General features: G+C 38.7%; 1 protein-coding gene across 2 annotated transcripts in view; it reads right to left on the bottom strand.

The window, feature by feature from the left end:
* Positions 1-21,907, bottom strand: part of HDAC2 (histone deacetylase 2) — a 30,833-nt gene extending 8,926 nt beyond the window's left edge. Inside the window, exons 1-6 of one of the 2 annotated variants that reach the window (XM_003898288.4) lie at positions 21,582-21,907; positions 10,632-10,744; positions 9,196-9,313; positions 7,166-7,240; positions 6,560-6,698; positions 3,810-3,951 (exon numbers count right to left, since the gene is read on the bottom strand). In XM_003898288.4, the coding sequence (XP_003898337.1) occupies positions 3,810-3,951; positions 6,560-6,698; positions 7,166-7,240; positions 9,196-9,313; positions 10,632-10,744; positions 21,582-21,633 (639 nt within the window). In that variant the 5' untranslated portion in view covers positions 21,634-21,907. Of the gene's footprint in view, positions 1-3,809; positions 3,952-6,559; positions 6,699-7,165; positions 7,241-9,195; positions 9,314-10,631; positions 10,745-19,369; positions 19,430-21,581 lie in introns of those variants that run through there. The other variant, XM_021937951.2, reaches the window with a different exon arrangement.
* Between the last annotated feature and the right edge of the window lie 196 nt (positions 21,908-22,103).

The raw sequence follows: 22,103 nt of genomic DNA, 5'->3' as shown, positions 1-22,103 counted from the left end.
AAACTGATTGTAAAGCACACAAGAACCATTTTCAATTAATCTGTAGTGATTATCTTTGAGAGAAAAGAAATTTAACACAAGCAGTTAAAGGCAATGAAATTACATTATTACCTTAAACCAGAAAATCCATCATAAGCAGAATATGTAAGATGGCAAGGCAACTTTATGAGTAAACCTGTGGAAAATAAATGAAGCCAAAAAGCCCTGCAGGACAATCATCTGCAGAATCCTTCTTGTGGTTCACAATCTGTTGGTATGAGTTTACTCATGATGAAAGAATGACCCAGACTTTCTCGAAGATTTAACAGCTACCAACTAAAGCACCAGATTTGTTCTTTTTTTTTTTTTCAGACGGAGTTCTGCTCTTGCTGCCCAGGCTAGAGGTGCAATGGCACGACTTTGGCTCACTGCAACCTCTGCCTCCCAGGTTCAAGCAATTCTCCTGCCTCAGCCTCCCGAATAGCTGGGATTACAGGCATGCGCCACCATGATTTTGTATTTTTAGTAGAGACAGGGTTTCTCCATGTTTGTCAGGCTGGTCTCAAACTCCTGGACCTCAGATGATCCGCCCACCTCGGCCTCCCAAAGTGCTGGGATTACAGGTGTGAGCCATGGCGCCAGCCTCAGAGTTGTTCTTTAATTGGACTTCAAATAAATTTTGTTTCTACTGGTTGAATGAGTTTCACTCCAGGCATTAATCTCTCTCAAAAGACACAAAGGTTCCAGCTACATATACTCTTAAATGATATATACACGTATTATATATACTTATTTGTATATGTTATGCATTTGTATGTGTGCGTATGCATTTGTGTGTGTGTTATGTATTCCTAGAAGATACTGTATAGTACAGACATTACTACAAACTAGTATTTTAACTGCAATACCAAAGGATTAGGAGCATGCCCCTTTTTTTTTTTTTTTTTTGATGGAGTCCTGCTCTGTCACCCGGCTGGAGTGCAGTGGCGTGATCTCGGCTCACTGCACTCCAGTGAGCCAAGATCGCCTCCTCGGTTCAAGCAATTGTCCTGTCTCAGCTTCCCAAGTTGCTGGGACTACAGGTGCACGCCACCACGCCCACGAATTCTTTTTTGTATTTAGTAGAGACAGGGTTTCACCATATTGGTCAGGCTGGTCTCGAACTCCTGACCTCAGGTAATCCACTTGACTCAGCCTTCCAAAGTGCTGGGATCACACGCACGAGCCATCGTGCCTGGCTGGGGTGTGGGGTGCCTAATTCTTATGTGTGTTAAATTATAATGTCTGAAGATCCATGAATTTTTAGGATTACTAGCACTTGTGCAAGTTCTTCCTGAACCTCTCATGGAATGGTCTTAGCTTCAGTTCAATTTCACAAAAGCAAAATTTACCCTCAATATTAGAGTTACGAGACCCATCATCCAACAAGGGGAAAGCAAGCAAAATTACACACCTCCTCTCCCAATTTTTCTTGCAGTCTAAATTTTTATTAAGATTTAGTAACTAAATATAAGCCATACAAATATGGAAAAGATAAAGTATAGTGAATCCTTACACTCCTACTGCACAGTTAAAACACAGACGAGGCCGGGCGCGGTGGCTCAAGCCTGTAATCCCAGCACTTTGGGAGGCCGAGACGGGCGGATCACGAGGTCAGGAGATCGAGACCATCCTGGCTAACACGGTGAAACCCCGTCTCTACTAAAAAATACAAAAAAACTAGCCAGGCGCGGTGGCAGGCGCCTGTAGTCCCAACTACTCGGGAGGCTGAGGCAGGAGAATGGCGTGAACCCGGGAGGCGGAGCTTGCAGTGAGCTGAGATCCGGCCACTGCACTCCAGCCTGGGCGGCAGAGCGAGACTCCGTCTCAAAAAAAAAAAAAAAAAAAACACAGACGAAATATATTTTGACTCTAAGATTTCAGAATGCAGAAAAGTTGGTCAGCACTTCTCATCCTAACTGCCACTAACTAGCTGGCAACTCAGAGCTGCTGCCCTTGTTAGACTAAGCTTTATCTTTTCCAGGTCTCATTCTGCAACTGCTACTACGCCACCTTTCTTTCTTCCACTAGACTACTCGAATTAAAGCAGAGTTTCAACAATGAGCTAAGCTCAGCGTAGCCTTCTTTTCAGCATTAGAATGAATTAGCAGGCAGAAAAAGGAGTGTTTATTAAATTAACATCCAAAGATACACGTGAGTTACACAGAAAGTCCAAATACAGCTGTACGTATAATGTAATGACTGATTTTAATTCTCTCACAAAATTATGGGGACATGCTTAAAATATTCAAATGCTATCCTTAAAACATCATTTAATACAGCGACTGTAAAATCTTAAGAAAAAGAGATGTTGAAAACCAGTCTCAAATTCTTCTAAAACATGCATTCTCTAATATTTTCAAAAACTTCAAACTGTAAGAATTATGAATAATAACTGAGAAGAGACCATAGTGACATTCACCTGTCAGAAATTACATGAGGCTTCCATTTTCCACTTCTGAGATAAACTAGGATCATACTGCAAAGATACTGTCTTATTCTTTAAGCTTAAAACAGAGAAGACTTTTGCTTGACTTCCACTAGGAAGTAATGGTTGCTGACAAATATATTCTATCGGTTTACAGCAGTGATTCTCAAACTTTAAGGTGGAGAATCACCCAGTTTCTGGGCCCTAAGAATGTGTATTTCTAACAAGTTCCCAGGTGATGCTGGTCTGCTTTCTCCTCAGTTTAGGGTCCACTGTTTGAGAACCACTAGTCTGTACGACCAGGTGGCAAAAGGGATAAATTGAAGGAGTTTACTGGCAAGGAACTGAAATTACAAATCTGCAATTTTAAAAGCTAAATAATTTTAACTCAAACCAAACATTTGACCTCCCACCCATTTGTAAGTACGGAAAAGTTTTACTAAGGTAACTCTTTTACTCAAAGAGTTTACTGAGAAAGGATCACATTGTGGTCTAACAAAGAAAAGTCAAACAGCTTAAGAATACTTTATGGCAACTCTTTAAATTCTGGTTGCTAAACTGTAACGATATACCATAGATGTGAAAAATAACCTTAATAAAATAGTTTAGAACTTTGTTCAATGCCATGCAAGACAAATCTCCCATATAATCCAGGCTGAACTAAAAACAGCTGTTTAAATTATTGAATAAATTTCAACATGTGTGTCGTTAGGTTCAAAAAAAGTGTAGTGAGGCAAAAAACCTTCAATGAGCTACAGAAATAGGATTTGACCAGTGGTTTTCACAGTCATAAAAGACAAGAGCATCAAATGGAAAAAGATAACAGAAATAAGACAGAAATACACTTAATGTAACAGGCAGGCAGGGCTACACTATTCTTTCTCTACGTAAATACATTACCAATTTTAGAAGTTTAAGGAAAAAAAAAAGATTAAAATTAGACCTACTAAAAGTCAAGACCAATCACAAAAGAGAGGAGCAGAAAAACCTAAAAAGACCTAGTCTATTTTATTCCACCGATCCTTATAATCAATAGCAACATAGGCTACCATCAGGTAGTTTTGAAGATTCAAACTGAACATCAAGAGAAGGACTTCGTGCTTTGTGGATATTCAAAAATATTTATTCAACCAAAGAAAACAGCTGAGGAAAAAAAAAAAAAAAACAAACCCGGCCTTAAGTTCTCACTAAATTTTTGCTTAGTTAGCAACTGAATTTTAGCAAATGTTACTGCATATGAAGTAATTCAATTCTGCATACAAGTTTCAAATTATTAACTCAGGAAAAATTCTACTTCAAGTATAAGGTTACTGATCTCCTAGGTTCGTCTCACAGTATTTATTAAGACAGAATTTAGTCTTACCCTCAAGTCTCCTGTGCCAGGAAAGTATTCCCCATATTTATGGAATGATACCGTCATTACACGATCTGTTGTATAAAAAGCTTCTTCAACACCATCACCATGATGAATATCTATATCAATATATAAGACTCTCTGATGATACCTGAAAGCAAATCCATAAGTTTTTGTTTTTTTCTTTAAAGGTTATAAGATGGGAAGAAGCACCACAAATTCAGGAAACCTATTTTTGAGCTCTAGCATTCCAGGATGTTTAATCACCTTTTAAATTCGGCGTAAAAGGCTATTCAAATATCTGAGGTTTGAGCCTTAGGCCTTTAAATACCCACTTATGGCCCTACGTAGGTTAAAAAATACGTATTTACTCTTTGTGAAATTTGTTCCATTCTACATGCTTCAAAAACATAGCACATATTTCTAATATATGAAAAACTGAAGATTATACCATACTCAAGATTGTTACTTTAATTAAAACACCTCTGTAGTAAATCTTCAATATTATAAAATAGGGATTGGCTAACTATAGCCCATGGCCCAAATTTGGCCAATTGCCTCTTTTTTCAGCTTTGAACTAAGAATAGTTTTTATATTTTTTAAATGGTTTAAAAACAAAAGCGAAACAAGAGTATTTTCTGACATGTGACAATTAAAACATTCAAATTTCAGTGTCCATAGAAAAAGTTTTACTGAAAGATGGCCATGCTCAATTGTTTATTACCCATGGCTCCATTTGAACTTCAGAATTGGTTAGCTGTGACAGAGGCTACATGTGGTACTCTCATCACTTCAAACTGGTGCTTGGAACACCACAGATAACAATGACACAGTTGTAACTCAAACACAGTTTAGGAGCCACATGAATCACCATATCATGACATTTTGTTACCAGTGTATACTCATGTCAAAATAAAGGGAAAATGGACTTCTCATGTCATCCTTCTGAAGTACAATGAAGGGAGATTTTGTTATTAGATGGCAAAGCATTGTATTTATTATGTAATGGTGCCATAGCTATGCTAAATAAAACAATACAATGTAAATTGATATTTCCAGACTAAGCACTCATGAGACTATTCTCATAAGAATATAAAGAGCGTATAATAGTATAGCAAAATTTCTTCACAAAATTTAAAAAACAGAAATGAGGCTGTGATCAAGGTAAAGTTTCTGAGTGGCTCATGTGTTAGATAAGCAAGGAAAGCTGTGCACCAAGTCAATTTATTAAATCATGTTTGATTACACCACCCAAAAAAATTGTGTCCAGAGAAATTAAAGTTGTTTAAAACTATTAGCTGAGTGGGCAAGAACTTGCTCAAAGAGTTGAAGACACTGGAACCAACATCAACAGTCAATTAAAACACAAGGCAAATGATTGCAAATGATTTTCCTTTGCTCCTGATGAGCTGACAAGATGTTACACTGATCCTGCTCAATTACTGTTTATTTGAGGAGTCAGTATCAATTTTCAGTGACTGAAAAATCAGCCTCTATGGACAGCATGCATGGAATAACTACAAGCAAAAAACAGCTCAGTACAATATAAAGTAGAATCTGCTAAGATGTGTCATAACTGATGGCAAAAAATAACATTGCAAATGTCCACATTCATAAGTACCTCTACAGATCTCTCTCTCTCTCAAACTGCAGCCACAGCTAAGGAAAAATAACTCCTGCAGCAACTCAGAGATAATTTTATATCCATCAGTAGAGAACAAAGCCTCATTCACATATGGAAGTTAGGCAGTTAGACTAACTCAACAGGTAAATAAATTTCCTTAAATACTGGTTTCAAATTTTTGTCTTCAATTTAAAATTTACAAAATACTAGAACATAAACTTCCAAGGTCATTGTCATTTTTTATTAGTTGAAACTAACTAAAATGAAAACTGCCAAACTACTTTTAAAAAAGGATATTTAATGGGAGTTTTGACATTTACATACACTTCTAATTCTTTTTTTTTTTTTTTTTTTTTTTTGAGACAGTCTTGCTCTGTAGCCCACGCTGGAGTACACTGATGCAATCTTGGCTCACTGCAACCTCTGCCTCCCAGGTTCAAGCAACTCTCCTGCGTCAGCCTCCTGAGTAGCTGGGATTACAGGCACGTGCCACCATGCCCAGCTAATTTTTGTGTTTTTAGTAGGATGGGGTTTCACCATGCTGGTCAGGCTGGTCTCGAACTCCTGACCTCATGATCCACCCACTTCAGCCTCCCAAAGTGTTGGGATTACAGGCGTGAGCCACGGCACCTGGCCTTTTATACACTTCTAATTCTTTTTTTAAGGTAGGATCTCACACTGTTGCCCAGGCTAGAGTGTAGTGGCAGGAACATGGCTTCCTGCAGACTCTACTTCCTGGGCTCAGATACTCCCACCTCAACCTCCTGGGTAGTTGGGACTACAGATGCATGCCACCACATCTGGCTAATTTTTTTCTTGGCAGAGATGGGGTTTTGCCATGTTGCCCAGCCTGGTCTCAAACTCCTGGGCTCAAGAGATCCACCCACCTCAGCCTCCCAAAGTGGAGGGATTACAGGCTTCGGCCATAGTGCCTGGCCACACACTAACTCTTAATAATTGAAGATTTGGGCAAACTTCCTACATTTCTTCATTGTTTTGTAATGAATTCCCAGAAAATTCACCATTAACTATTTCAACCTATGGTTTACCTGATTTTTTTTAAGCCACAGACTTTTATTGTGTTTTAATGAAAACATTTTATCACTGAAAAAAGTACCAATATAAATTAACATACTTTAGTAATTCAAGGATGGCAAGCACAATATCATTAACATAACAGAATCCTGATGCTTCTGATTTCTTAGCATGATGTAATCCTCCAGCCCAATTAACAGCCATATCAGTCTGTTGTCGGTTTAACTTCACGGCTCCAGCTAAGAAGTAGAAACAAGGCAGACTTTTTAAACATTTAACATAAAAAATTAGTACAACGAGACAAAAACCCTACAAGTGTATGCCATGCATAAGAAAGAGCTTAAAATCATAAAACTTAACAGAAATCATCTATGACACAAATAGGAGTTTCTCCTCAGAAAAACATTCTCCCAGAGCTGCGCCCTGAGATTAAATAATGGTTTATGTAGATGGTGGTACTAACAATGATAGCTAGAAGACAAGGGGGATGAAAGAAGTCTGTAAGTGAAAAATGTAAGTTACAAAAGAATTTAAGTCACATTAACAAAACAGAGGTTTGAAAGCAAATTGTACTGTACTATAAACATACTGATTTCCTTTTGTTATCAAAATCCACAATCATTAAAACTCCTGCTTTACACAAATAACCTGGAAGACACACACCAAATTTAGAACAACTTTTAAATCTGATTGTATTAGCACTTACCAACTGAACCACCAGTTGAGAGTTGACAAAACTCAAAGAGTCCATCAAACACTGGACAATCTTCTCCAACATTAACTGTGGAAGATGGATTTCATTAATTTCAACACACTCTGCAAATTAATGAAAGCCTTTTCTTACAAAAACTATTTCCTACAAAATACTTTTTTTGCTTGATGCAATCATCAAACATACACTTCACAGTGTAATATAAAGTTTACAACTTTAAAATATATTTATTGTTTTATCCAAGGTAATTACAGTGTTATCTGTGAAAGATCATCATCAAATCTTACCAGGAGTATCTGTGGAATATTTCTTGGTCTATTAACAAGAACTCAATCGTTGTCTATGCATAACAGTTCTCATTTAATTAAAACACAGGCTTAAATTTTCTAGGCCTTTCCCCTTAATATTACAATAAGTTAACATTCTAAAAGTAACTTCAATTGCTTTATGATTTACTTTCTTTAAAACTCCTTAAATACGTATTAATATCTGTAACTTTGAAATGCATGTCAGGAAGTTACTAAACCAAAAAGATGTAACAGCTGGTTGCCTATTCCCATGGCTAATCTTGATCTTGAAAGCTGGTAAGAATTAACTAGGTTCATGGGAGCCAAAATACAGAAGGATACTAAAGACAACAAGGAAAAAACATATACAGATAAATGACACAACATCACACATTTAGTTCCTCAGTATTTACAGAATGAAGGGGATATGGCAGACATATATAACCCTTTCTTAGTCTTTCCCTATGCCCTTGAATTGTAACCTCTTCAAGAATAAGGGTCCTTGTTTTATATATTAATATCTTTGTACATCCTTAAGTCACAAGCACTATAAGAAATACATTTTAGTTTCTTACTGCTCAGATAGATCATAATCTTTTTTTCTTTCGGATACAGAGTCTCACTCTGTTGCCCAGGCTGCAATAGCGTGAGCTCGGCTCACTGCAACCCCCACCTCCGGGGTTCAAGCAATTCTCCTATCTCAGCCTCCTGAGTAGCAGGATTACAGGTGCACACCACCACACCCAGCTAATTTTTTTGTACTTTTTTTTAGTAGAGACAGGGTTTCGCCATGTTGGCCAGCCTGGTTTCGAACTCCTGACCTCAGGTAATCCACTCACCTCGGCCTCCCAAAGTGCTGGGATTACAGGCGTGAGCCACCACACCCAGCCAGGATCATAAGCTTAATATAACTCATTATTATGCAGGTTTTAAATCAATCCTGTTATGTTGTTTGCCCAAGGGCTACCCATGCCTCTTTTGCGTCTAAGTTGGAAACTTCATTGAAAAAAAATAATAATTAAATACTATCTGTTCTAATTATATTGTAGCATTATAACAAATCAAACAAGATACGGTAGAAATGTATATGAGGTTGTAAATACGAGATGTCTAGCACCTACACTAATTTAGTATTATCATCACTGAAGTCAATCAATACAAACACTGAGAATGATCTTCAATATCAAGCTTTAAGATACTGTTCCAATAATTTTAAGCTGACTTTTGCATTCTACCTTCAAGCCAATGTGTTACCAATCTCTCAAAATACTTTTAACCTGTACAAGAGAACATTATGTAGAATCAAAAGCTTCACTAACATCTCAACAAACAAAAAGAGATGTGTATTATAGTCCAGGTTAACTGAAGTACACAAAGAGAAGACAAGAGGTATGTGTCAAGGTAAGGCTAATCAAAGTGTAATCTTGTTTTTGTTTTTTGAAGCAAGGGAGCAAGGGAGTGAGGTCTCCCTACCAATATGTATTTACCCAAAGTTATCAGGGGAGCAAACTAGGAGTAGAACAATATCCAAACAGCAGTTTCATGAACCAGTAAGCTTCACATAGGTTTGTTTTTTTCTTAAATAGCTTTAGTAGCGTTACAATGACTTTTCAAATTAGTAAATAATTGTAACATATTGACCAACAGGAAAAATATTCAGATTTGGATCATTCGAAGCTCCTAAAAATACTAATTTACATTTATCAATGTGAAAATACTTTTTACTTAGAAACGTACATCTCTGCATCTGCTTACTATACTCAGACATGTTATCTGGTCTTATTGAGCGCAGAAATTTGATATACTCATCACTGTGATATTTTGTCATTTCTTCAGCAGTGGCTTTATGGGGCCTCTGTGAAGAGAAATAAATGTCAGAACTGTGGAATTACAACTGGTTATATCAGTATTATCAAACAAATATACAAATTCTCCTAATAGTCCCCTCAAAAGAACTAAGTCTACCGCAACAAAATATATAAATTCCAAAACCAACCCAAACTTATACATGTGTTTTAGAAAACAGTAATCAATTTCAAAACTAATTCAAACTCCTTTAAAAGCATTACACAGGCATATCAACTATGATTTAATCACTCCTTATTTTAGTGGAAATAGGTTGAGTAAAAAGTCAAATCCATATGTTCATAAACTCTTTCTCTCCTTTTCCATGATAAAGCATACAGTGATTTCATCAATGAAATCACTCACTAAACGAGAGTCAATTCTAAATCTTTGTTCATGACCTCTCGTCCTTTCTTCTATCCTAATCTTCTTTGTTCTGAAGAGCTCAATTTCACGTATGACACAATTCTTCCACAAGACTTCCAGACTGAATCTTATTCTAACTTCTCCTCTTCTCTAAATGTCTACATGTAACTGAAAATTCACATATTCACATATACTGCCTAACATTAATTGTTTTAAATATTTATTTTCTCCCCAAATAGCTAATTGTTGTGTCTGTATTTGTTTACACATATCCTCATCTTTATCTACAAAAACATTAAGGCAGCTGTTGCACTTGTGTTATTTGTACTATGCTTGGCCACTAACACAGTATTCTATATGTATTATATGCCCTGTAAATATATGTGGGATTAATTTTATGTGTAATTATTTTGTAACAGCTGCAGGTCAACTCTTTTCAGCAGCACAGTCAGATTAACAATTATTGTAAAAAAAAAAAAAAAAAAAAAAAAAAAGTTAATATGCCACACTGAGTTGTTGCTATACTGAGTTGTTCTCCAGAAACATGAAAGTCTAGAGTAGGGGTAACTTTTTTAAATGCTTAAAGGAAGATGGAAAAAAAAAAGCTATAGTTCCCATTCTTATACATCTCTTAAGAATAAAACAAAAAGAGTTTTTTCAGCAGCACAGGCAGGTTACCAAGGATTGTAGTAAAAATAGTTAATATGCTATATGGAGTTGTTCTCTAGAAACATGAAAGCCTAGGGTAGGGAGAACTTTTTTAAATGGTTAAAGGAAAAGGAAAAAAGAGGCTATAGCGCTCATTTTTATTCATCTCCTAAGAATAAAACAAAAAAAGAAGTTTGTTTTCTTCCAGATCTTTTCATCTGCTAAATGCCCTCAAAAGGGGAATAATAGACAAAGTTTCACAGTAGCTAAAAAAAAAAAAAAATCAGTGAATATGTATCAAAAGGAATACTCACATATATTTCCATTTTTCTGTATAAGCCATAATTTAACAACAAGTTATGGGTCATGCGGATTCTATGAGGCTTCATGGGATGACCCTGTCCATAATAATAATTTCCAATATCACCTAAAATAGAAAAGACACAAACTAAACAATACAGACAAGAGACTCTCCATGAATTATTTGAATTTATGCATATCTATCATTAGAAGGCATTTACTACTTAACAAAATGTATTTAAAACCTTAGTGACTTAGATTTTGCAACTTTCAAACTGTATCAGATGACCAAGATGCTATGCACACTTTTACCAGCTGAAGACTCCATTATTACACACTACATTTATCTGTAGATTAAGGAAAGCAAGCTTTTCTGATTTTCAGTTACCCCCCGTTTTTAAAATTTCTGTTCCTTGAAGTGATGCCTGCTTTCAGTATTCTCTGGCAAATTCAGATGCTTATGGTAAGTTCTCTGAGTTTTACTGGTATGATTTAAAATGTTTTCAGCAAATAACTGCTTCTTGGATGAATTGCTGGCATCTCAGAAATCTCATCATTGGCGTTTTGCATGTTACAACATACTGTGTCCATATTAAGGCCCATCAGGGAAGTTTTGGTAACTGAAATTTAGGTCCTAAATGAGGTTTTGCTCCGCTAAGACACAGCATGACATTTTGCAAGCTGATAAAAATACTGTCTCATTCTTCATGACTAAAAAGTTATAATTCCTTGTTAAATATATAATTCCTTGTTAAAGTTATAATTCTTGTTAAATGGCATCTTATATCACAATGTCTTTAAACTCATGCATAAGATTTAAAAAAGAGAAAATAACACCAAAATCACAGATTTTCATCAACGACATTTCAATAAAATGAATACGTCTAGGTAAAGCTCCAGTGTTTCTTATAATAGTAAATAACAAGAAGTCTCTTAAATATATAAAGTCAACCCTCTGTATCTGTGGATTCAACTGAGGACTGAAAATATTTTTACAAAATCAATGGTGGTGTGCAACATGTATAGACTTTTTTTCCTTATCATCTTCCCCTAAATACAGTGTAACAACTATTTACACTGCATTTGCATTGTATTAGGTATTATGAGTAATCTAGAGATGATTTAAAGTATAAGGGAAGATATGCATAGGTTATATGCAAATACTATACCAGTTCATTTAAGGAACTTAAACACCCATGAATTTCGCTATCTGTGGAGGTCTTGGAACTAATACCCCACAGGGTCAGGAGAGTCAAGCTATTTTAATGGTTTGAAGTCTATCATTTCAACATAGATTTATATATTACAATAAAAGCTAGGATAAAGAATGCGATTTATCCACTAAATCTTTCAAAGTCCTCCCTAAATACACCTTTTGTTTGTTTAATGGAAACAACCCCAAAACCCCAAAACTTTTTTGTCCTCTCTTCTACATATTTGGTAACAGTCCAGGATAAGCAATCAGCTTTTACAAAATCCATGCTTCTAACAACACAAATATTTGCTTTTGTTGGTATCATACCTCTAATTTTACCTAACTTCACTTTCAACACAGCTCTCTTCTCAAAACAATTCATATACACAAGGTCTTTTAAAGGGAAAGCCACCTTTTCAAACGCAGGTGCCAACAAGGCTAAGAAACAACATAGACTTTAGCAAAGCAGAGCCATGGCCCTTTGCAACATTCCTCTGCAATTATAATTAAGAGGCAATGAATGCAGAAAATAAACTACCTATTAAGAAAGAATCTACCATAAAGCTCTACCTTACATGGTGACAATATAAGGCACATACAATTCCTTGAAAGCAGCCTGGTCTCATCAATTCTTAGATATGGAAAACCCACTAGTGTTATAAAGCATCATGTAATTAAGTTAATACAAGGGAAAGCATTTCTTAGTTATCGCTACTAACGAAATCATTAAAGTAAAAATAAATAAATTCTAGTTTTCACTAGAAATGCAGATTCTATGAGGTTTCATGGGATGACCCTGTCCATAATAATTTCCAATATCACCTAAAATAGAAAAGACACAAACTAAACACTAACTTCCATCTATCTGCCTCTGCGTAAGAATTACCCAAATCAAATGTCTCTAACATCTACTACGTCATAACATCAAATACTCTAGTTATGCGCACACTGAAAATCCAGTGAAAAGCCCCAGGCCCCAGTAATTGGAGACTACAGTAGCAATTTCTGAGCAAGTGTATTTGGGGAAAAAAAACCCAAAAAAAACAGTAATTAACACTTGTTGAGTTTACGAGAAGGTACTATTCTAAGTACTTCACATATCTTTTATCAATAAACTTATGATGTGGGTATTATTACATTATTCCTATTGTATAATAGTAAAGAACGATGAGAAACAGACAAGTCAGGTAATACTGCCTATGTCACATAGCTAGCAAGTGAAGGAGCTAGATTCAAACTCCGGCAAGGCAGCTCACAGCTAATGTTCTTAAGTAGTAACACGGAATGCCAAGGGCACTTATAGATTCACTAGAAATGGCAGGGTGAAGGCTGAAAAAAAACAAGACATAATATGAAATATAAATATTTTAAATAAAGGCTTCGGATCTTTTCTAAAGAAAACCAACACAAGAAACTATGTACCTAATATATCAGAGTAATTTACTTTTTACTAATAGGGTCCTCAAATTGTATACGAATATGCATAGCTTTCAACATTTCTCTGTTGAAATTTAGGGACCCCAGTCCCACAAAGAATACACAAAGAACCTAAATGATACATGTATACAGGGCAGCCAAGCTACAGATAATTATTTGGTTAACCAAGAATTCTTCTGGCTGGGAGCGGTGGTTCACGCCTGTAATCCCAGCACTTTGGGAGGCTGAGGCGGGCAGATCACGAGGTCAAGAGACCAAGACCATGCTGACCAACACTGTGAAACCCCGTCTCTACTAAAAATACAAAAAATTAGCCGGGTGTGGTGGTGTGTACCTGTAGTCTCAGCTACTCAGGAGGCTGAGGCAGGAGAATCACTTGAACCCTGGAGCTGAGATTGTGCCACTGCACTCCAGCCTGGGTGACAGAGAGACTCTGTATCAAAAAAAAAAAAAAGAATTCTTCTAAAATACAAAGGGGTTATAAAATAACCATCTCCAACTTTTTCCCACTAATTCTGTATCTCACAATTCTCTAGATGGCTACTTTGCAGGCATCCTTTTTTTTTTTTCTTTTTGAGATGGAGTTTCGCTCTTGTTGCCCAGGCTGGAGTGCAGTGACACGATCTTGGCTCACTGCCACCTCCGCTTCTGGGGTTCAAGCGATTCTCTGCCTCAGCCTCCCAAGTAACTGGGATTACAAGGGCCCCCGACCACATCTGGCTAATTTTTGTATTTTTAGTACAGACGGGGTTTCTCCATATTTGCCAGGCTTGTCTCGAACTCTTGACCTCAGGTGATCTGCCCGCCTTGGCCTCCCAAAGTGCTGGAATTACAGACATGAGCCACTGTGCCCGGCCCACTTTTGCATAAAGCATAAAAAAGCTAAGAAGTTTTAAGACCCTACAATTTTTATTCATCATTTACATGGTTAGTAATGTATTAATAATTTGGGCATTTTAAACGTTACTGATTTTCGTCAAAATACAGCTTGATTATCCTTAATCTGAAAATCTGAAATCCAAAACGTTCCAAAATCTGAATTTTTTTGAGCACCAACTTAATGGTCAAGCAAATGTTAACTGGAGCATGTCAAATTTTTTATTTTCGAATTAGGGATGCTAACTGGTAAATAATTACAAATATTGTAAAACGTCACCAAATCTGAAATACTTCTGGTCCCAAGAATTCAGATAAAGGATACTCAACCTTTACATAAAAATACTTTACCAATAAAATAAATATCCAGAAAAATCAGCTCAAGGTGGTTCCCTGAACACAACAAACTTTGTCGACGCAAAGAAATTACTGTAAAGAATTATTTATCTGCAAACTTTTACAAATTGCTCACTCTTCAAGAAGCTAACAGAATGGAAGTGTCTACTAAGGTCCACAATCTCTTATCCATATTCCTTGAAATTAGGTATGTTTCCAATTTTACACTTTTTCAGATTTTGTAGAGATATGGTACACCTGCCATATATTACGTAATAGCCTAGAGTTTGGGGGGCATGACATAATCAAACATAAATATTTCTGCAGCAAAAAAGTGTGAATATTTACAGTATTCACAGTGGAATAAAGATCATAAATAGCCTCACATTGATTCAGGTTAAGATTTTGATTCCAAATGAGTTACCAAAATTTTTTTCAATTTTCAGGTCATTTTGGATTTCGAAACTGTGAAATGTACCTTTAGACCCAAAGATAAGTTGACTGCAAAAAAAGACTCAGAAAAAAACAAGAAAAAAGAAAAAAGTGTATTATTTTCGTCTTCCAGACTACGTAGCCCACTATCCATTTTTTATACATATTAACACATCTTTAATACATATTTCAAGGAAGTCACTTATCCTTGAGACATTTGGAGCCTTGGCGTCCATAATACCATTTTCTTGGATTTTACTCCTAGCCCAAGGCCACTCCACCACCAACCTTTAAAGATCAAGGGTTTTCAGTGCATCCATTCATTTAATAAATCAAGAGCCTACCATGTGCCAAGCAGGTGTTGTTCTAAGTGTTTGGGTTCATCAGTGAACAACAGTTCTGCCCTAAATTCTCTTCTCTTGGGAGTTAAGTCCTGGGACCAGTTGTCTGTCAATGCTGTATCTTTTCAGTCTCAATACTTCACCTGATATAAACTGAGAAATCCCAAATTTCTATGTCTAGACTCTCCTCTCTGGATTATAAACTCCCAGAGGTTAACTCTCTTCTCAGTCTTTTCACTTGAATTCAATAAGGATCCCAAATACAAGATGTTCAAAACAGCTCTTTATTAGTATTCCCAACCTTAGTGAGTAAGTACCACATACCACCTAACTGCTCAATCCAGAAACGTAGCTTTATTCTCTACCACCATCCCCCAGCTCCAACTCCATTTCTAGTCCATCAAAAAGTTCTATTGGTTTGAGGCCCAAATCTCTCTTAAATGTGTCTATTTCTATCTAAAGTGCAACCATTACATTTTATATGAACTAATATGCGTTCAATTCTTGCTTCCAGCCTATAGTCCACAACTCCTTACCAATTATTTGAAGAGAAATAATTGCATTGTACTTGAAAAACTTTCAATGGCTTTCCACCTCTGAGTAAAGTCAAATTTCTTACCACACAGTTTTGTGCAGTCCCACCTTTTACTGCCCAACATGGGACTCCACATTTTCCTCATCTTTCTTCCCATTAAGTGCACCAAGTTCTATTAATAACTATCTGGCTTTACTATTTGTAATACCTTATGTAGTAACTCTTTTTAAGGCTGGCCCATTCTCTTCCTTCAGGCCTTCCCTTTTCTGATTACCCTATCAAAGGTCCCCTCTCTTTTACTTTTTTTTTTTTTTTTTTTTTTGAGACAGAGTCTTGCTCTTGCCACCTAGGCTGGAGTGCAATGGCATGATCTCGGCTCACGGCAACCTCTCCGCCTCCCAGGTTCAAGCGATTCTCCTGCCTCAGCCTCCCAAGTAGCTGGGATTACAGGCACCCGTCACCAGGCCCAGCTAACCTTTTTTTGTATTTTTAGTAGAGACATGGTTTCACCATGTTGGCCAGGCTGGTCTCGAACTCCTGACCTCATGATCTGCCGCCTCGGCCTCCCAAACTGCTAGGATTACAGGTGTGAGCCACTGCACCCGGCCCCCCTCTTACTTTATACCTGCAGTCTTTTATTTCCTTCTTAGGACTTGAGCAATCTTTTGTCTATTTGGCACACAGTAGGAACTTTAAGCCTATTTGATATGTCTGAACCCAAAGCTGGCTTAAAGAACAAGTAACTATAAGCAGACTGCTACTGAAATACAGAGGAATAAGGCTTACTCATCAGTACAAAAAAATTCTTAGACTTATCTGAATTCTTCCAAGTTTAAATTTATTAACATTCCCTAAGAGATGCCTTCTCCAATCCCAAGTGTTTTCCTTTAAGGACTTGTCAACAGAAGCATTTAAAGTTTTTGTTAAGGATTTTTGTTTGTTTGGTAGCAGACGAAACTCTTTGAAAAGGAGAAAAGAAAAATAAAGATTCCAGATGTTGATCTCTCCTTGGACATTAAAACTAGAGTCAGTGTGGAAAAGGAAAAGTGGTAGACTGCACCAAACAGAAATGTGAATCTGTTTTCATCTAAACAATACAAAAAATGCCAAAATGCCACCCATCCTACCTAAATGTAGTCCAGAGGAGTTCCAAGAATTAGAGGGAACGTTATATGAAAGTGTTCTAATGAGGAATTGGCTGGGCGCAGTGGCTCATGCCTGTAATCCCAACACTTCGGGAGGCTGAGGCGGGTGGATCAACCTAGGTCAGGAGTCCGAGACCAGCCTGGCCAACGTGGTACAACCCCGTATTTACTAAAAAATACAAAAATTAGCCAGGCGTGGTGGCATGTGCCTGTAATAATCTCAGCTACTGGGGAGGCCGAGGCAGGAGATTTGCTTGAACCTGGGAGTGGGGTGGAGGTTGCAGTGAGCCGGGATCACACCACTGCACTCCAGCATGGGCAACAAGAGCAAAATTCCATCTCAAAAAAAAAAAAAAAGGTATAAGGAATTAATCATTTATTCATCACTAATTCAAAAAAAAAAAAAAAGCTACGTTTTTAAATGTAGTTGGCAAAGATACAGACACAAGCAAAACAGACAGACTGTCCTAATGAAGCTTATGTTACAGTGAGGAGAAAGACAAAAGTTATATGGTACAACCGAAAGGAAGAAAAATAAGGCAGTAACAGGGACTTAAGTAATAGGAGAAAGCATCTCTGATAAGGTAAAATTTGAAAGAAAAGAGAGGCAAAAGATTTCTGGGGGAAAGACAAGTACAGGAAAATTTCAGTCTTATTTAGTCACATTTTATTGTGCAATTAGTATTATTGGTATTTATAAACTGCTGCTGTAATTAATTTAGCACTTATTTGCCTCCAAAGAAATGATTACCTATTTCACGGATAATAAAGATTTATACTACAGCTAAGAATCTATGCAGTTGTATTAAAGGTTATTCGGCAAAAGACTTTGGTACCACTCCTAAATACAAGTCTAAGAAAATCTGACAACCGTTGACTGCCAAGTAGAATTTCTATAATTTGCTAAAGAAGGAGTACATTGGGAGGTATCATCTTGGTAATTTTTTTTTTTTTTTTTGAGACCGAGTTTCGCTCTTGTTGCCCAGGCCGGAGTGCAATGGCACTATCTCAGCTCACTGTAACCTCTACTTCCTGGGTTCAAGCCATTCTCCTGCCTCAGCCTCCCGAGTAGCTGGGATTACTGGTGCCTGCTACCATACCCGGCTAGTTTTTGTATTTTTAGTAGAGACGGGGTTTCGCCATGTTGGCCAGGCTCTTCTCGAACTCCTGACCTCGGGTGATTCGCCTGCCTCGGCCTCCCAAAGTGCTGAGATTATAGGCTTGAGCCACCACACCTGGCCTAATCTTGACAACTTTTATTTTTATATAGTTTTATCTGTATACAGTCTTTGAGTGTTTTTTTCTGGACCACTTGTCTCCAAATCTGATTATGCATCCCTCTCAGAGTAGTAAAAACTAAAGCACAGAGCAATTTGTGTATAGTTACATAAATTAGGTATATAAACCCTATTATACTGCATACACCATAAAAACAGGCACTAAATATATTTGGCCTCAAGATTAATTCAAAACAAAGTATAGTTAAACATGTCTAGATAAAGTATTAAAAATGTGAGTACTATAACTAGAGCCTAACACAGCTTGGCTGCTAATTATATTTAAGTAGAGAAAAATCACATCATTTTAAGGCCCAGAAAGGATCTTAGTGACTATCTAATTCGCTGTATCATTTTACAGATTGTTGATGATGATCTAGTGTACAAAGAATGAACATGATTTAGAAGTATGTTTTTGGGAATTTGGAGGCATGGGTCAATAGCTACAGTCAGAGAAGTAATAACTTCTCTTACTTTTCTTCAAAGGTTTAAGGATACCTAATCCATCAATGTCTGAAGGTTCCCTTGGGACCAACATTTCAGTGACCTAAACGGTTACCTGAAGATTACATAATGTGTGCAGAGAACAATATGTATATCTTTAAAAGTTCTTTCATTAAGATGCAAACAGCCTCAGTGGCAGACATTCTGTGTGGCCAAGAGGCTCAGTGTGCCTAACAGCCCCAGGAAGACTAAAGGTAGGATTCCTATGGTTATAGAATTTGCTACTTCCCTCCTTTTCTTTTTCACTCACTTTCTTCCTTCTACTTCCTTTACCAAGAAGTTAAAACCATCTAACCTAGGCTAGCAGATAATTCAGACCCTATTACTACAGATATAACCCATTCCCAATCCAATTCATGTTATATACCTTAAAGTCACATAGGTACAGAAGCTCCTTTCCTTGCATTCTTTTCTCACAATAAAAAAAGAATTAGTATTGCCGCTTTTATAAGCTGACAAAACAGTGTTCTCTGGTAATAAAAATGTAAGTTTTTGGATGAGGTCGGCACGCTATCACATATTAATAATTAGCATAATACCTATAAAATTTAATAATCTCTGCAAAATATTTTAACTCCCTCCCACAAAAATTCAGATTATGTGAAATATAAGCAACTACGAACTCCACTTTAAAAAAAAAAAGTGAGTCACAGACAAAAGACAAAATAACCCACCAGAGATTTCCAAACTATCAGCTATTCACTTGGTTGCTGGCCATCAGGTAAAGCAGGTGAACGGGCTACAATAAAGTATTATATTAAGTCACAATCACAAGACAAATATTTCCACTCTACTTATCAAGCTTGCATCCTTCCCCGGGGACCAGTGCCTGCTCCCATTCACACAGCAAAGATTATCACAAATGGACCCAGGACAAGAGAGCTGTTCAGAAACTGCTACTCAAGTGTACCCTCCTGGTTCTAGGGTTCCACTGTGGTGACAAGAAATTACAAGCAGCTTCCTTCATTAGAGCCCATCACTACCAACAGCAACTGACAGCTTCCAGAAGAACCTCAGTACCACTTTTCCCTACCCCAAACCTTTCCTCTTTACTCCAACCCTTGACAAGGATAAATCTCTAAACTTCATAAACAAGGTAATTCTACAAATTAATTTACACACAGGGTTACTTCCTTTCCAATTTGATTAGGGAATACAGGGCAAGAATAACCCAAAATATGCAATGTAAATCATGTTGAAATTAAAATGTATTTCCATCTCCACCCCTCCACGATGGCATAATTTCAAATCAATTTATATAACACATATCTGGTCCTCTGAAAAATCATTTTTTAAAAGTAGGGCTGTTATTATTCTGTCCTAGCTATCGCAGATCAGACAATTCAGATTTATTCTGTAAGATTTCAGATTTTCTCCAAATGACACAGGTGGTTATTTTATATGTAAGAGTCATTAAAAGATTAATCCTTTTTAACTAAAAAGAGATAGTACGGCCATTTACAAGTTAAAGGCAGATTTATTCTAAGCTGGTGCTCTAGGGTCTTACCTCTCTAAGATACTGTGATTTACAATACACCAAATGTAGGAAACAGCTTCCAAAATTTGTATTGCTTCATACAAATCAGGACTTTCAGGTCAAGGAGCCTAGGATAGGTTCTCTGTTAAATTTTGGAATCCCTTTTCTCAAGAGTAACCTACTAGAAACTATTTACCAAGCCTTTGTGAAATCTGTAAAACAGGTTACTACTCCATTCAGCAAGGAAACAGGATTCGAAGATTTAATATTACTGCTCATACTCCAAATTATAGAATGCTTAAAATTATCTGACTTTTGTAATTCACTACACGGTGAGCTCAAATTTACGTTATTAAAATATTTAGTACTTCTGCACTTCTCCCACTTCTCAAAGTTTTCCCACACCAGGATGCCCACCACCTGGGAACAGCCTTTGCAAGATACCAGTGCTCTCTAAATCCCCAAAGCAGGGTCGATTTCCCGATCGAACAAAGAGCAACAAAGAAGTGGGTGGTAACCACCTCTCTCAGAGGCGAGCCAGGACCCATCGAGTGTGATCTACAACACAAGCAGTAGCAGTTCCACATCTCCCTACCACCTCTTACTTCCTGCGAAGGCTTTCTGCCTGAAACTGGAAAATCCGAACTATTATTGAGGAAGTGGAGCCCTTCCATTTGAATCCTGTGAAAGAGGCGCTCAAAGAATCCAGCGAACAAAGGAGAGGGTAGGAGCCCACGCAAAACATGGGTGTGATAAAGCCACACGCCGGACTTGAGCCCCCACCCTCAGTAACTACTCTCCAGCGTCCACCCGGGAGGAGGGGTCCGGGGAAAGACTGGAAGCCGAGGAAGGAGAAGACGCTCCGGCCAGACCCAACGCAGGGGAGGGGAGGCGAGCTGGCGAGGAGGGGGAAGGGGACGGGAGGGGCGGAGCTCTCGCGGCCGCGGGGCTTTGTGTAGAGTCAAGGCCGGGGTAGAAATTTTGCCTCGCGGGGGACGGGTCGAGGGGATAGAAAGCCTACGCCGGGCACCCCAAACCTGCGCTGCCACGAATGGTGGGCGGGCGAGAGGAGAGAATGGGCCGCCCCCTTCCCCGCCACCACCAAGGCGGGGTAGGCCGGCGCCGTCCCCAGCAGCGGCCACCTTCGAGGCTGCGGACGGCACAGACGAAGGGGGAGAGGCAGGAGACAAGCGGGGCGGCCCCCCGATTCCCGCCCGCAGGAGCTACGGGTGCTGCGCGAGGAAGACGGTCTCGTTCCAACCGCGCCGGGCCGGGAACGGGTTAAGATGCGGCCAAATGTCGGTCCCTCCTCCTTCCCACCCCTCAGCTCCGGCGCCCACTCGCGACGGAGGCCACGGAACCCAGCGCCCGGCCCGCGCGCCCACCCGGACACCGGCCCCGCAGCTCACCGTCGTAGTAGTAGCAGACTTTTTTTTTGCCGCCTCCTTGACTGTACGCCATGGACTCCCCGGCCACCGCCGCCTCCGGGCTCCTCCTCCTGCTGCTGCTGCTGCTGCTGCCGCCGCGGCTCGGCCGGGAGAGAAAAGGGCTAAGGGAAACGTGGGGGCGGTAGTCCCGCGGGGAAGGGCAGGTCGGTGGGAGGAGAGGAGGGGGCGCCGGGAAGGCTGAGGTGCCGAAAGCTCGGAACCGGGGGTGGCAGCGGCACCAACTAGCGACACTGGAGAGGGGAGGGGGCCACCAAACCACCTCCGGAGGCCGCAGGGAGGTGGGCGCGCCCACTGCGGCCTCCGCGGGGGAGGAAGGGGCACTGCTGGAGAAGGAGTCCGCTTCGGGCTCGAGATTAGAGGCCCTCTGAGGGTGAACAACCTGCGCAAGGCGGCGCCATACACAGTCTTAAAATGAGGAAGAAGACAAGCTTTCGCTGCGCAAGTAGATCCAGGGAGCGTGCAGCCGGGTGAACGTTCGCCCCC

Source organism: Papio anubis, chromosome 6 (genome assembly GCF_008728515.1).
Source record: "Papio anubis isolate 15944 chromosome 6, Panubis1.0, whole genome shotgun sequence".
Classification (NCBI taxonomy): Eukaryota; Metazoa; Chordata; class Mammalia; order Primates; family Cercopithecidae; genus Papio; species Papio anubis.
This window is presented reverse-complemented; position numbering and strand designations above follow the sequence as displayed.